Source organism: Ursus maritimus, unplaced genomic scaffold (genome assembly GCF_017311325.1).
Source record: "Ursus maritimus isolate PB19 unplaced genomic scaffold, ASM1731132v1 scaffold_6, whole genome shotgun sequence".
Lineage (NCBI taxonomy): Eukaryota > Metazoa > Chordata > Mammalia > Carnivora > Ursidae > Ursus > Ursus maritimus.
In genome coordinates this window covers 14,940,558-14,956,026 of record NW_024426774.1, presented here as the reverse complement: position 1 = coordinate 14,956,026, position 15,469 = coordinate 14,940,558, and the positions used below count along the sequence as shown (strand labels likewise).

Here is a 15,469-nt window from a genome sequence, read left to right as displayed (position 1 = left end):
GCAGGAAACAGATGGCACACTCAAAAGAATAATTGAAGAGAGATTGGTGGAGGGTTTATTACAGAGGTATGAGCAGGGCTAATGGGTCCAGTAAGGGATGACAATGCAGGCATTCAGGGATTAGCAACAGTGGGCAAGATAAGAAAGTATTGTTCCCGGAACCCACTAGAGCTGTGGCTATGCAAGAGGGACTATCCTGCGGGAGCATGGCCTCTGCTGGCTGGCTGGGTAAGAACAGTTTTGGGGAGGGGATACTTCAGCCCATCTCTTTACCTTCTGGTGCCTTATTGGCCAGATCCAACTGGAAGCCAGAAGGCAAGGTAGCCCACATGTTGGAATTCATAGAAGCCAGTCTCCAGGGAACAGCAGGGTAAAGAAAGGTAGAGAATGGATCAGAAGGGGAAAATGAGAATAAGCAGCATAATACTAATCAATATTTTTTTTAAAAGATTTTATTTATGTCTTAGAGAGAGACAGAGAGGGCACAAATGGGGAGGGGGTGGGAAAGGGAGAAGCAGGCTGTCTGCTGAGCCGGGAGCCCAAAGCGTGACTCCATTCCAGGACCCTGGGATCATAACCTGAACCGAAGGCAGACACTTAACCGACTGAGCCACCCAGGCGCCACAATACTAATCAGTATCTTATCTTAAATTTAACATTTGACCCAAAACACATTTGGAAGTATGAGATTAATCAAGCTGGTAAACTACTAAGAATATTTGTTATGGAAAGCTTGTTTCATTTTTAAAAAGCAAAGCACCTTGGAGAACTGTCTGATTTTAGGACTAGGGTAGGAAAAATAGAGGATGAGCCTGGCGTCTCTGATAGTGCCAGAAAGTAAGGAAGTGCTCAAGACACAAAAGGATGGGCATACCAAAGAGACAGAGGAGCCAGCCTGGAAGAGCTCCTGATGGCCAACACTGGAACAATTTGAGCAACGAAATAAATGATGTAACTTTGGATTGTAACCAAATTATAAAATAAATGTCCAAGAGCAAGAGCTGATCTAAAATAAATTATTTAAATAAATAAATGGAGGAGAAGAAACAAGTCTTCCTTACAGAAGTATTCAAATTACTTGGATACTACCGCCTCTGGTCTCCCGCTTCCCTAACTTGAGTGTGAGTTGCATTTAGTGACTCACTTCTGAAGAGCAGGGTATGGGAAGGGGAAAACAGAAAATCACTTTACCCTGGGGAGACCTAGCAGACACCACCTTGTCCTGGCAATCACGGCTAGCATCATCAGCGGTGTCACACAGATATCACGTACCACCTGACGGGGCACGTGAGCAGAGCTCTTCGCTTCTGTGATGGTCTCCCTAAAAACTGATAAGCCCAATCGGAGCAGGAGAGAAACATCAGACAAACCCAAATTGAAGGGCATTCTGCAAAGTACCTGACCAGTACGCCTTACAACTGTCTAGGTCATTAAAAACAAGGAAAGCCTGAGAAATCACCACAGTCCAGGGGAGTCTAAGGAGATACGACTACTAAGTATAATGCATCCCAAATAGGATTCTGGGACAGAAAAAGGACATTAAGGAAAAACTAATGACATCCAAATAAAGTGTGAAGTTTAGTTAATAGGACTGGATCAATGCTGGTTTCTTAGTTGTGACAAGTAGTGTAAGATTATGAACAATAGGGAGAGGAGTATAGGGAACTCTGTATTATCCTTGTAACTTAAAAAACTTTTTTTGGGGGGGCGCCTGGGTGGCACAGCGGTTAAGCGTCTGCCTTCGGCTCAGGGCGTGATCCCGGCATTAGGGGATCGAGCCCCACATCAGGCTCCTCCGCTATGAGCCTGCTTCTTCCTCTCCCACTCCCCCTGCTTGTGTTCCCTCTCTCGCTGGCTGTCTCTATCTCTGTCAAATAAATAAATAAAATCTTTAAAAAAAAATTTTTTTTTTTTTTTGGAGAAAGAGCATGCGTGAGCTGGGGGAGAGGACACAGAGGGAGAGGGAGAGAGAGAATCTTAAGCAGGTTCCACCCTCCGTGCAGAGCCGACAGGGGGCTCAATCTCACAACTCTGGAAGCATGACCTGAGCTGAAATCGAGAGTTGGACGCTTAACCAACTGAGCCACCCAGGCACCCCATCCTTGTAACTTTTGTATAAATCTAAAATTATTTTAAAGTAAAAAGGTTATTTTAAAAAGTAATCATAGTGTAAAAAAGTAAATATGCCTTAGTTTTGAATAGTGAGCACAGTCAATAATAATATCAACTCCAAATACTGATTTATTAAAAATTACATATGAATATATTGGGAGAGTTACCTCAAGAGAAAGAAGTTCCATTAAGTTCCATAAGTTCCCCTATCTAATACGTATGTGATATGGAGGTAAATAACAAAACCATCAAAGCTCAGAGTTGTGAATGGCTTCCCCTGGGAGGAAATCGGTCAGTGGAATCTGCCTTTTATTTTTGTTTTAAATAAGCCACATAGAATTATTTGACTTTAAACTATGTGCGTGTGCTACTCTGGTAAAAACAAATGTAAAAAAAATGTGGATGGGGAGAAAAGGCAAAGCATCTGTTTTTGAATTTTGGCTTGGGGACCCAGAATTTAAACTTTTGATGGGATCACTCTTCCTGTTGTCCCTCATGCAGCTGACTTATAGGACATGACTATAGAAAAATCTGAAATTTTTACCTCTGAAGCTTAAATCTTACAAATGAAAATAAGGAAAGTTAAATTTTTTTTTGTAGTACATTCTTTGATAACTATATTACTTTAGATTTTTTTGTTTTAACGAGAAAAGGTATGAAGCTGAATTTCAGTTCTTCTGTCTTCTATTCCTGAAGAAGATAGTTAGCACCAAAAAACCACATATCTACAGTTTATAATAAGACTTTTCTGTTCCAATGTTAAATGTTCTTTTTCTCTTTCTCTCTCTCCCTCTCTTCTTCCCTCCTGTTCTTTGCTCCTTCCTTTCTTCCTAGTGGGGTTATTGCTCAAATACTGTCGTTTATGCATATACCAGACCTGATCGTCCAGAATATTGTGTTATCTTTTGGGATACGAAAAACAATGAGAAATATGTTAAATATGTGAAGAGTCTCATTTCTATTACTACCTGTGGAGATTTCTGCATTTTGGCTACAAAAGCTGATGAAAATCATCCTCAGGTGGGTGTTCCTTTATATGTTAAAGCTAAGATGCGTTAACTTCTACCTTCTCCAGCATGGCCTCTGTACTGGTAGGCACAGCAAAGTATTGGGTCTACTGGTCATGTCCGTCTAGACCTCTGTTTTGGAAAATTATGTGATTCCATTGGCTCTCTGTCCCCCCCTTTTTTTTCTAATCAGCTAATCCATTAGCATTTCATATTCACCAGTTCAGTACAGAAGCTTTTTGTCTCTGAAATATACTTAAAATACCATAATCCTTTTCCAAGTTAAAATTCCACAAGAAAAAATGAATATCCAGATGTCTAGTATAAACGCTCAAGAAATTATGTAACGATGACCATTGTAACACTTTGGGTAGCTTTGATGAGAAATATACTTTTATTTGGAATTACATTGCTTTAAAAATCAATGTCTCATAGTATAAAATAAATAATGTAAATTATGCCTTTTAAAAAAGTATGCTAACGATTTAAATATTTGCAGAAGCATATACATTTTTAAAAAAGGATTACCATTGTCTTTGGCTGGGTTATAAATTATCCCATTAAAAAGTATAGAGTTTTTAGTTTAAGGTGGCCATTTGAACAGCCGCCTTTGACTTTGTTCTTTCCTGAAACTCACTAAAACAACAGTAAAGGTATTTTTTAAAAAGTCATAAGCCCATAGGGACCAGAAAGGGAGCAGAAATGGCAACATAGTTTTGGAGGTGAAAGAGTAGGTGAATTAGTGGTAATTACCTTAGCAGACCTAAGAAAGCTGAGTTCTAACTCATCAATGGAGAAAGCAAAGAAGTAACCAGTTTTCATTGTAGAATCCCGAAGAGACACAGGACTTAATGGTATCTGGTAGGAGAAAGAAACAAATGGAAAAACAATTTGGAAGTAGTAGAGATTATGTAAGAAGGAGAAAATTAAAAAAAAAAAAAAGGCATATAAAGAGTCCTGTCTGAAGAATCTGACCAGTTCAAGAGAAAAGACCTCTTAAATTTGCTCCTATGGGGAGTCCCCAAGGAAAGATCCCTGCTTTATCACCTTACTGTGAAGACCAGAGTCATGGGGCTCACCCATAAACAAATAGATTCCAAACAGCTTTTTAGTGTTGTACTCTTACATGGAAGTAGAGAGACAAGGATTGTCAGACATTTGAGAAAAGCATCTCATTTAGCAGACATACACACACAAACACAAGGAGAAAAGAATTGGGACGAAGCAGAGACTATGCAGGGAGAAGAACAGTGCAGAAAAGTCATTTCAAATTCTCCTCCTAGAGTTAAGAGATACATCCATAAAAGAAGGAAGGGATGCTATAGAAAAGGAAGTTTTTGGAAATTACAAATACGATAAGGACAATGAAAAATTTGGCAGAGGAGTGTAAAGTCGAACAAAAAGACAAGGAAATGGAAAACAGGAGTGAACAGATAAGAAAATCAGAGGGCCAGCCCTGGAAGTTCAGTGAACAAGCAAAGTGGAGGAGAGTAATTCTGAAGAAAATATTCAAGAAAATTTCCCTTGAGTTTCTCGATTGAAAGTGCCTAGCTCAGTGAATGAAAATATTTCTATGTCAAGGCACATCATTGTGAAATTTCAGAACACTGGGAACAGAAAGATCCTATAAGCTCTCAGAAAAACAGACTTCATAGGGTCAGGTATCATCATGGCATTCAACTTGTCAACAGCAATACTTTGGAGAATTGCTTTTGAAATTTTGAGGGAAAATGATTTCCCATCTTGAATTCTATATGTTATGCAAAGTACGAATTACAATGAAGGTAGGAGACAGATTGTGCTGCCAGCGTGAAGGTTTTGGACAAGATGGCGTCGCCTGTGCAGGTCTCTCCACTCAAGCTCGGCCACTACTCTGCCTTTTCCTTGGCATTGCCTACGGAGCCAGGCTCAAGTTACCTGAAACCTCGGGCAGAAGAGGAAAGGAGGAGAGCAGCTGAGGAGAAAAAGAAGTAGGATGAACAGAAACAAGTTGAGAGAGAACTGGCAGAAGCCCAAGATGACAGTGTACTAAAGTGAGCCTGCCTTTTTCTGGAATGGTGTGGATGAATAAAGCTTTCTGTGTTGTGTAAAAAAAACGAAATAAAATGAAGGTAGGAGAAAGACATTTTTAGATGTACAAGATCACCAAAAATTTACCTTCCAAGCTTTCTTATCTTAGTTACTTCAGGATATGGCCAACCAAAATGAGGACTAGACCGAGAAAGAGGAAGAAACTAGATAACCCAACAGCAATGGTGAAGGGTGGTACCAGCTGACAGTGGGTGGCATGCCTAGGGTGTCATCAGATGTCAGCCGGTCACATGGTTCCAGAGGAAATTAAAGATGAAATTAATAGAACACTTAATGTGGTTGAACGCTTGAGAGGAGACATACATACCTGGGAGGTAACTGGGGACTTAAGTTAGTAATGAATACAAAGAAAGTAGCAAAGAGAAAAAATAGAGACAACTACCAACCACAGGGAAAGCAAAATGCACTTGAAAGGAGAATAAATCGTGACATACTTACAACTCAGCTGTGAATAACACTTACATAGTCAAAATGATGTTTTTTAAATGAATTTTTTAATTAAATGGATTTTTAATTTAAAAAAGCCTTTTATTTGGAGTGTAATGACCGTATTAACCCCTAAAATACTGATCTAACAAAATGGTAAGTGGGAAGCTGGAGGGATAGGAGTGTGCCCCTGTGCGGGAGGCTGGGGAGGGGGTTGCTGAAAGAGAGTTACATACCTATCTTGTGGTAGTGGGAAGTCAGTAGAGAATGTCCCAGATCGAAACAGAACAAAACAAGAAGTAGCATTATAAACACAGTACTTAGGTTGTGAAGGTAAATATCAAAAGAATGAGTTAAAGGAGCTGAAAGTTGTTACTTCAGGGAGCAGAAAAGGGGAAGTTGGGGGAACTTCTATTTTTAATAAGAAGTCTTATGGAACTACTTCATTCTTTAACCTTGAGCATGTAGATTATGTGTGGATTAAAAAATACAAGTTATTTGTGGTCTTTTGTGGCAGTAAATCAGCTTAGTTTAAGTAGTGGAAGAGTAAATTATATTTCAGTATAACTTTTGTCATTTAGTTCCTTTATAAATTTTTAAAAACATTTTCTATTTTTTCGTTAAATTTTTAATTTTATTTATTTTTTTAAAGATTTTATTTATTTATTTTGAGAGAGAGAGAAGCCTGTGTGCCTGCATGGGAAGGGGGGGAGGGGCAGCGGGAAAAGGAGAGAATCTCAAGCCGACTCTGCTCTCAGCATGGGGCCTGATGCAGGGCTTAACCTCAGGACCCTGAGATCAGGAGCTGAGCTGAATTCAAGAGTCAGATGCTCAACTGACTGAGCCACCCAGGTGCCCTAAATTTTTAACTTAAATTTCAGTGTTATTAACATACAGTGTTACGTTAGTTTCAGGTGTACAATCTAGTGATTCAACAATTCTATACATGACTCAGTGCTCATTATGATAAGTATACTCTTAATCCCCTTCACCTATTTCACCCATCTCCCCACCCTGCCACCCCTCTGGTAGCCATCAGTTTGTTTTCTATAGTTAAGACTCTGTTTCTTGGTTTATCTCTCTCTCTCTTTTTTTCTTTGCTCATTTGTTTTGTTTCTTAAATTCCACATATGAGTGAGATATATGGTACTTGTTTTTCTCTGACTTATGTTGCTTAGCATTATACTCTGTAGCTCCATCCATGTTGTTGCAAATGGCAGGATTTTATTCTTTTTTATGGCTGAATAATAGTCCATTGTATATATCTATACACCACATCTTTATCCATTCATGTTTTGATGGAGACTTGGACTGCTTCCATAGTTTAGCTATTGTAAATAATGCTGCAGTAAACATAGGGGTGCATGTATCTCTTTGATTTCATGTTTTTGTATTTTTTGGGTAAATACTCAGTAGTGTGATTCCCGGCTCGTGGGCTGGTTCTATTTGTAACGTTCTGAGGAGCCGCCGTACTGTTTTCCACAGTGGCTGCGCCAGTTTGTGTTCCCACCAACAGTGCATAAAGATCCATTTAGTTTGTACTTATGAAATTAAAGAAATTTTACCTGAGAGGCTGAAAAAAGAAAGAGAAAGGCTGTATGTAAATAGTACATGGAGAATTGGTTTATTTGAAATCATTATTCTTTTCAGGAGAACATCTAACTAAAACAGTGTTCTTAGCACAAGATAATAGAAAAGGTCACTAACAGTAAGAGAAATGAAATGATCACTTCAGAATAATAGGGTGTAAAGTGTGCATTATACTTGATTATTTTCCCTAATATTAATTATTGGTAAATATGTTTGTGTTAACTAGTGGGCATTGTAAGTCATTTTTCACTAGATTGGATTATGTTTTTTTCTGAGTTAACTGATTTTTCTGAATTTCTCATGTCATTTTTATATTGCTTCAAAGGAGGAGAACGAGATGGGAACACTTGGTGCAACGGTAACAAATTAAATTAGTTCTTACGTAGCTGATCATAGGATGAAAATGAGTTTTGTGGTTACAGCTGATCTGGAGTTTTAGAAGTGTGAACAATGAAAAGTAGCCAGTGTACTTAACGTTTCTTAGGTGGCCTCTTAAGAGCCATAGTGTTCATTATACTAAGAAATTAGCCTTGGTTTAATTTTAATTCATGTTTCTTTATGTTTAATGCTGTAGATTATATTCTTTGCACTTAACAATTTTATCAGTTATTTCCCAGTTGTGATACTTTCAAGAGATAAGCATGATACCTTAAGCATTGTTTCCTTTATTGTAAAGAAGCAGGAGTTCTGATACTCTTTGTTTTTTGTTCACAGTTTGTTCTAGTTCTTTGTAATTCTATTGGCACACCTTTGGATCCCAAGTATATTGATATTGGTAAGGAAATGTTAATGTCTATTCCCTCTTTAGTCAAGTTTTATTTGTAGCACTAATTTAAAAACCTAACAATGGTATTATTAATTAAAATGGCATTCTCCAAAATAAGGATGACCGTTCTTCCTGGTTTGCCAAGTCCAGCACCGGTTTATGCCTGTCATCATGGTAAAATTATCAGTAATGCTCCACTTCACTGTCAGAAGTATCCTGTGAAATGCAGTTAATTACAGGTTACTGTATCTAAAAGCCGCAGTACTCTCACGACTGCTGTACTGCCATCATTTGCTTTCAGTGGGAAATATAATTGTATAGGTGTTGGTATGCAGCATAATGATTAGTATGTAATAAACTGAGGATTATAGAAAGAATTTTGCTGTTAAACCGCTTATATTATTAATAAACTGCTTGTAAATACCTCTTTTCCATAAAAACACTTTAGCTGCTTGTAAAAGTGCATTTCCTCTTTCCAGATTTTTCTAATGAAATCAGTCTATTAATAGGGACAGCTTTCAAAAATTCCTGACTTCTTGTTTTCAGAAGACATTTGTTACTTTAGATTTACCATTCCCTCTAGCCAACAGCTATGAAAGTCATCATTAAAAAATTGCACATCTTACTCTAAAGTTTTTTGGTTAAAAATCATTACCAAATATTTTGTTGCCATTTCACGACAACTTCCAAAAGTAACATTTTTTTAAAAAATGTGGTAGTTTATTGGATATGGCATTTAGAAAAATTATTAGATTTCAAAGATTGAAAACCCATTGAATTATTTTCAGAATCTGAGAGCTCGTCATTTTTTTTTTTTAATTTCATTTCATGTTCAACCTTAATGAAATGTTAGTGTCTGTCTTCTAAGTGTATTTTGCTAAACTCTTTGGGTGATAGAAGTAAATGTGAGAAATACTTCCTGGCTTCAAAGATTTTATGCTTTCTGTTCAGGGTCTTGGTAACTCACTTTTATATAGTGAAACTTTTCAACTTCAAGTCTTAGGTTCATTGTTACTGTAAGGTATATGTCTATATATGTGCACAATGTATATGTTAGTGTTTCTTGTTGAAAGGCTTCACTTAAAATTATTACAGATTCTCATTACATGAATATCTTCTGTTAGAAACATAACAGTCTTTCAGGTGTGAATTCTGTCAGTCTTTAGATTATATGCTTTTTCTTTTGATATCAAAAGTTTTAACATAGAATAATGATGATAGGGTAAGCCTCAAGGTAATTTTAATCACAGGTAGTCTTTTTTTTTTTTTTTAATAAAGCCAGATGTCAGTCCTTCACCTTCATAAAATGGCCAATACTTGAGGGCATGATTATTTGTATTTTTGAGTCTCGAAACTTTTTTTTTTGGCAGTCTCGCTGGCTGAAATTTTAACAAACAAGTTCTTTCATTGGTCTGCAGTAAACCCCGCCAAGGACTCAACATTTTTGTTTCATACATATCCTGTAAAATTCCTTTTTTCAGTTTGTATGGCAAATTTTCATGAGGACCGGAGGCTAAAATGAAAAAAATATGTGACTGATGTTGTTCTGAAAAGTGTAATTCTTGTTGTGCTATCTACTCTTCCTCCTGACAATCTCTACAGAGACTTTTTAAAAGAACCTCATACATTATTAGAGAAGTTTAGTCCATGGGACTCTTGTTCTGTACACGAAGGAGTTAGGTGCCCATTTTTGGTGCTCTTCCTTTGTGCCCTTAAAACACCTTCGGTGCACTGCTCTCACGGTACTGCTTTTACTCTGCACTAGGATTATCGATTTTCTTGTCTGTCTTTCCCACAAGATTCTGAGCTTCTGAAGGATCTATGTCTTATTCATTTCTGTATCTCCTCTCCCAAACACTATGCCTGCCCCATAACAAATGGTTATTGAATGTATGGAAAATATTTATTTTCTATCATGAAAATAGAAAATGATAATTCATTGATTTAGCAAACCTTCAGTGAGTTTCAGGTCCTATACTGGGTATCTGGAGTTATAAGAAATTGACTCTGAAGCTTCCTGGAGGATATTTAAACAAATAATGGAATACAGTTACTCCAGTGAACACGGGCTTACTGCTCCCCATCTGTGTGCTAGGTTTTGCATTGGGTATTGGATAAGGGGCCGTTGGTGAGTAAGGACACCAGGGACAGCTTTCCTCCTTAGAGACAGTTTCATTTGACCTGAATTTTGAAGAATAAGTATTTCTTCATGTGACTTTCTAAGGAGAGAAAACAGCATTTGCAGAGGATTGAAGGCATGGAAAGTGCCTGGAAAGTACCAGGTGCCTGTACCTTAGCCATTTTGATGGGAGCGTGTCAATGGCTTTCTAATGATGGTTTCGAACACATGCACTGAGTCCTCCATATAATCTAGAAAAAGGCACTTCGATGCAAACATGTCAGTGGAGTTTCAGTTTACCAGCTATTTAAGGGGCTGAGATATGAATAAGTAAGAAAGTAGGGGAACATTACAGATGTGGACATTTATTTCAGGCCTCAGCATTAAAATATTACAAGCAGGTTTTACTTATATGTGAATTCCTAGATTGTTTTAAGTCATTTTACATCCTTGCTTGCCTAGTAACTACTACTTCTTAGTGTTGAAGTTCATTTAATGGAAGCCTTTTTTAAAATTAGTTTCAGAGGTAGAATTTAGTGATTAATCAGTTGCATATAATGCCCAGTGCTTGTTATATCAAGTGTCCTCCTTAATGACCATCACCCAATTATCCCTTTCCCACACCCACCTCCCCTCCAGCAACGCTCAGTTTGTTTCCTAGCGTTCGGCGTCTCTTACAGTTTGCCTCCCTCTCAATTTTTATCTTGTTTTATTTTTCCTTCCCTTCCCCTATGTTCATTTGTTTTGTTTCTTAAATTCCACATATGAGCTAAGTCATATGGTATTTGTTTTTCTCTGACTGACTTATTTTGCTTGGCATAATACCTTCTAGTTCCATCCATTTTCATTGCAAATGGCAAGATTTCATTCTTTTTGATGGCTGAGTAATGTTCTCTGTGTGTGTGCGTGTGTGTATCACATCTTCTTTATCCATTCATCTAATCTGCCCATTTCTTGACTGGATTTTTTGGGTTTTTTTGGGTGTTGAGTTTGGTAAGTTCTTTATAGATCTTAGATACTAGCCCTTTATCTGATAAGACATTTGTAAATATCTTCTCCCATTCTGTAGGTTGCTTTTAGTTTTGTTGACTGTTTCTTTTGCTGTGCAAAAGCTTTTTATGTTGATGAGGTCCCAATAGTTCATGTTTGCTTTTGTTTCTCTTGTCTTTGGAGACGTGTCTAGCAAGAAGTTACTGTGGCTGATGTCAAAGAGGTACCTGTGTTCTCCTCTAGAATTTTAATGGATTCCTGTCTCACATTTAGGTCTTTCATCCATTTTGAGTTTATTTTTATGTATGGTGTAAAAGAATGGTCCAGTTTCATTCTTCTGCATGTGGCTGTCCAATTTCCCCAACATCATTTGTTGAAGAGACTGTCTTTTTCTTAAAAAATTTATTTTCCAATAATCATTCTAGATATTTGAAATTTTTTTCCAGATGATGAATAGTTGAGAAGGATGTGGAGTGCTTTTATCCTGGTTGTGTTCTTTTTCTAAAATGTTCTGTTAAAATTTGGATTCTTAACTTTTTCCTGGAGGTTTAGTTCTAGGAAACTAAGAACGAATCCACCTAGATGGGTTGAATCTTTTAATGAAGATGTAGCGTAATTTTTGTAGATAGGATTATCTACCCATATGAATTTGCTGAAATTACTACCCTACTGATTCAAAAGAATTTATGTTTCAGATACATTTGTATTTGGTTTTTATATTGATCGGTGGGTTTGTATGTGATTTTATTATAAAAACCTATGTAGGTAATAAAAGTAAAGACAATAATAGTAACCACATCTAATACTTACTAACCCTTAATGAGAAACAGTATGCCATAGTGGTTAAGTACACGGCTTCTGGAGCCAGATTAACTGGGCTTGTGTCCCACCTTCTCCCACTTCCCAGCTGTGTGCTTCAGCAAGTTATTTAAGCCCTCCATCCTTCTGTGTCTTCATCTGCTAAATGGGGATAATAATGCTTACCCCATGGAGTAGTTGTGTAAGAATAGATATAATGGAGTGTGTTTGTTATATATTCTTCCAGTTATATATTGTATATATTATAACTATGTAATTATAATTAGTATATTACAATATGTACCTGGTATATATATACATTTAAAATTCAATAAATATTGGCTTTGAAGTGATAATTGAGCTTTTATTCTATTCCGGGCACTGTACTATACTTTATGTTTACTATCTCTTTGGATCTTTAAGCAGCTGTATACGGTTGGTATTATTATCATTCTCAGTTGCAGGGAGTAAACAGAGAATAAGTGTTTTATCTAAGGCCACAGAGTTAAGCAAGTATCTGTCGCTTGAATCCCAAAGTCTAACTCTTTAAATGAACCACCAACACTTTAATTTTGAATTAATCAGGCTAACGATTAGTTATTGTGATTATTTAGGATATATCAGAAAGGAACATGAATGTAATTTAGCTGTAGGTAAACAGTGGATAGAGGAATGCTTTCATATGCTTAGGAAAATTTGAAAGTAGTTGAAAACTTTGTGAGCTTCCTCCAAATCACATTAAGGGCATAATAGGCAGCATTAGAGTATCTGTGGTGGAATTTAGTAAACATTTAGCAAATGTCTTAGGATTTAGTGAAGAGCCAGGGTCAGAGAAAGCTGAGCAAAGCCTGGTCCTGGAGAGCTCATTCATCCCACTCAGTGCCCCCCCCCACCTTTGCTACCCTTCTCCAGGACTGCCTTTCAACCTCTTGTTCCCTACAGGAAAGGCTTCTGGCTCCCTCTAGAGTTCAACAATAGTACGTGTTTTGAATAGAAAAATCTTAACAATTGTAATGCAAAAATTTTTTAGTATGATTCAACTATACTGAATTACTTAGCATATAAAAATTCTTGAATTTGTTTTTTTAAAAAAGATTTTATTTATTTATTTGACAGAGATAGAGACAGCCAGCGAGAGAGGGAACACAAGCAGGGGGAGTGGGAGAGGAAGAAGCAGGCTTATAGCAGAGGAGCCTGATGTAGGGCTCGATCCCATAACGCCGGGATCACGCCCTGAGCCGAAGGCAGATGCTTAACGACTGCACCACCCAGGCGCCCCAAAAATTCTTGAATTTGAAACCCAAAGTTGGTAATCTACTCAATTAACATTTTACCATTAGTCTGATTTCTAATTCTTTGTCCACTTTCTAAGTCTCTTACTGCCTTAAATACCTCCTGGGACTGTAGCAAGAACTTCATAAATGGTAGCTGCTCTTAACACCATTCCTTCATTCTGGCTATATGAATTCTGCTTAATATTTAATAAAACATAAGTTTTGCAGTATTCTAATTATTTGTGAGTTTAGAAAATAGGTACTAAAATGATCTTTTATGAAGGATTTTTTGTTGTTTTTATATATTTTGTGTGAATGTGTGTGCTTAGTTTGTTTTTTGACCTTGGACAAGTTACTTTATTTCTTTATTCCTCCATTTTTTAATCTTTAAGGTAGATTTGATATGACTGTGTCATCAAAGGGTACACAGTAGGAGCTTAATTAAATGTTCTTTAGGAAACAGAACAGAAGGGGGTGCCTGGGTGGCTCAGCTGGTTAAACATCTGCCTTCAGCTCAGGTCATGATCTCAGGTCCTGGGCTCCAGCCCTGCTAGCTCTGCGTAGGGCTCTCTGCTCAGCAGGGAGCCTGCTTCTTCCTCTCCCTCTGTCTACCTCTCCCCCTGCTTGTGCTCTCTGTCTTTCTCTCTCTCTGTCAAATAAATAAGTAAAGTCTTGGGGAAAAAAAAAACAGAGCAGATGGAAAAAAAAGTTTTATGTTCAGGAGAATATATTCCTAAATTAGGAAGGAACTTTGGAGAATTTTCTTTTCTAAATTAATGAGGAAATATAAGACATGAGATCAGAGGGAAGGATAAAGGCTCAAACCAAGCAGTAATGATAAGGGGGACAGGAGGAAGGAGTGGTATTTGATTATTCTGTTCATCAGTTAATGGACATTTGGGCTGTTTCTACTTTTTGGCTATGACGAACAATGCTGTTCTGAACGTTTAGTGTGAGCTTTTGTGTTGTGTGGACATTTGTTTTCATTTCTCTTGGGTATATACCTAGGAGCAGAGTTGGTGGGGCCTATGGTAACTCTGTATTTAACATTTGGAGAAACTGCCAAACTGTTTTTCAAAGTGGACTTAGGACTTTATTTTCCTACTATTTCTGTACATCCTTGGCAATACTTGCTATTTTCTAACTTTTTTATTCTAGCCATTATAATGGGATGGAAGTAGTATCTCATTGTGCTTTGATTTGTATTTGCTTGATGGCTAATGCAGCTGAACATCTTTTCCTTTGCTTACTGGCTCTTTGTGTATCTTCATTGGAGAAATGTCTGTTCAGATCTTTTGCCCGTTTTTTAATTGGACCATTTGTCTTTTTATTATTGAATTGTCAGAGCTCTTTACACATTCTAGAAACAATTCCTTATCATGTATCTGATTTACAAATATTTTCTTCTGTTCCGTGGGTTGTCTTTTCACTTTTCTGATGGTGTCCTTTGTAGCACAAATGTTTTTCATTTTATGAAGTCCAGTTTATCTACATTTTCTTTTGTTGCTTGTGCATTTGGTATCATATCTAAGAAACTCTTGCCTAATCCATAGTCACAAAGATTTATTCCTAAGTTTTTTTTTTTCTAGGTTTTCTACAAGTTTTAGTTCTTACATTTAGGTCTTTGATCCATTTTGATGTAACATTTTTGTATAGTTCTACAAACTTTTGAGTCTTTTTGATTTCAGAGACTGTATGTGAGGTATATTGTCTGAAATGAGGAGTTGAATGCAATACTCACTGACTTCCTTTGCAGCACAAACATTCTGTGTAACTGTAACCTAATTGTCTTAATGCTCTTTTTAATAGTACCATTATTTGTTGCAATGACCAAAACGAATGTGATAGCAGCTTCAAAAGAAGCCTTTTATACCTGGCAGTATCGGGTGGCAAAGAAGCTCACAGCACTGGAAATTAATCAGATCACGCGGTCTCGAAAAGAAGGGAGAGAAAGGTATATCTTTTGATGCATGGTTTTTAGTAGCTCAACCGTATCGCATTTAAATCAGATATAGTTAATTATAAATTGTCATGCTTGAGAACTGTAAATTGTTTTGATTACTAGAAATAATATTTTTCCATTAATTTCAAAATCTTTCAAATTATTTGTTTAAATTTATCAAAATAAATGAGAGGTAGCATGTTGTAATAAAAGAAAGCCCTTGGAGATAAAGAGTGGAAATCTGTGTTTTTATAAGGAAATAGCTATTCTCACTCATCTACTCTTACCATATTAGGGTAAACCATAAATATGATTATTCAACTGAATGTCTAACCAAAGCTTCGTTCTTATGGG

The 15,469-nt window shown here is 36.9% G+C and overlaps 1 protein-coding gene across 1 annotated transcript in view; it reads left to right on the top strand.

Annotated features, from left to right (window-relative positions):
- WDR35 (WD repeat domain 35) overlaps window positions 1–15,469 on the top strand; it is a 55,044-nt gene that overhangs the window by 13,735 nt on the left and 25,840 nt on the right. The window contains exons 10-12 of the mRNA XM_040622915.1: window positions 2,947–3,132; window positions 7,941–8,001; window positions 14,983–15,127. Of these exons, the coding sequence (XP_040478849.1) occupies window positions 2,947–3,132; window positions 7,941–8,001; window positions 14,983–15,127 (392 nt within the window). The remainder of the gene's footprint in view (window positions 1–2,946; window positions 3,133–7,940; window positions 8,002–14,982; window positions 15,128–15,469) is intronic.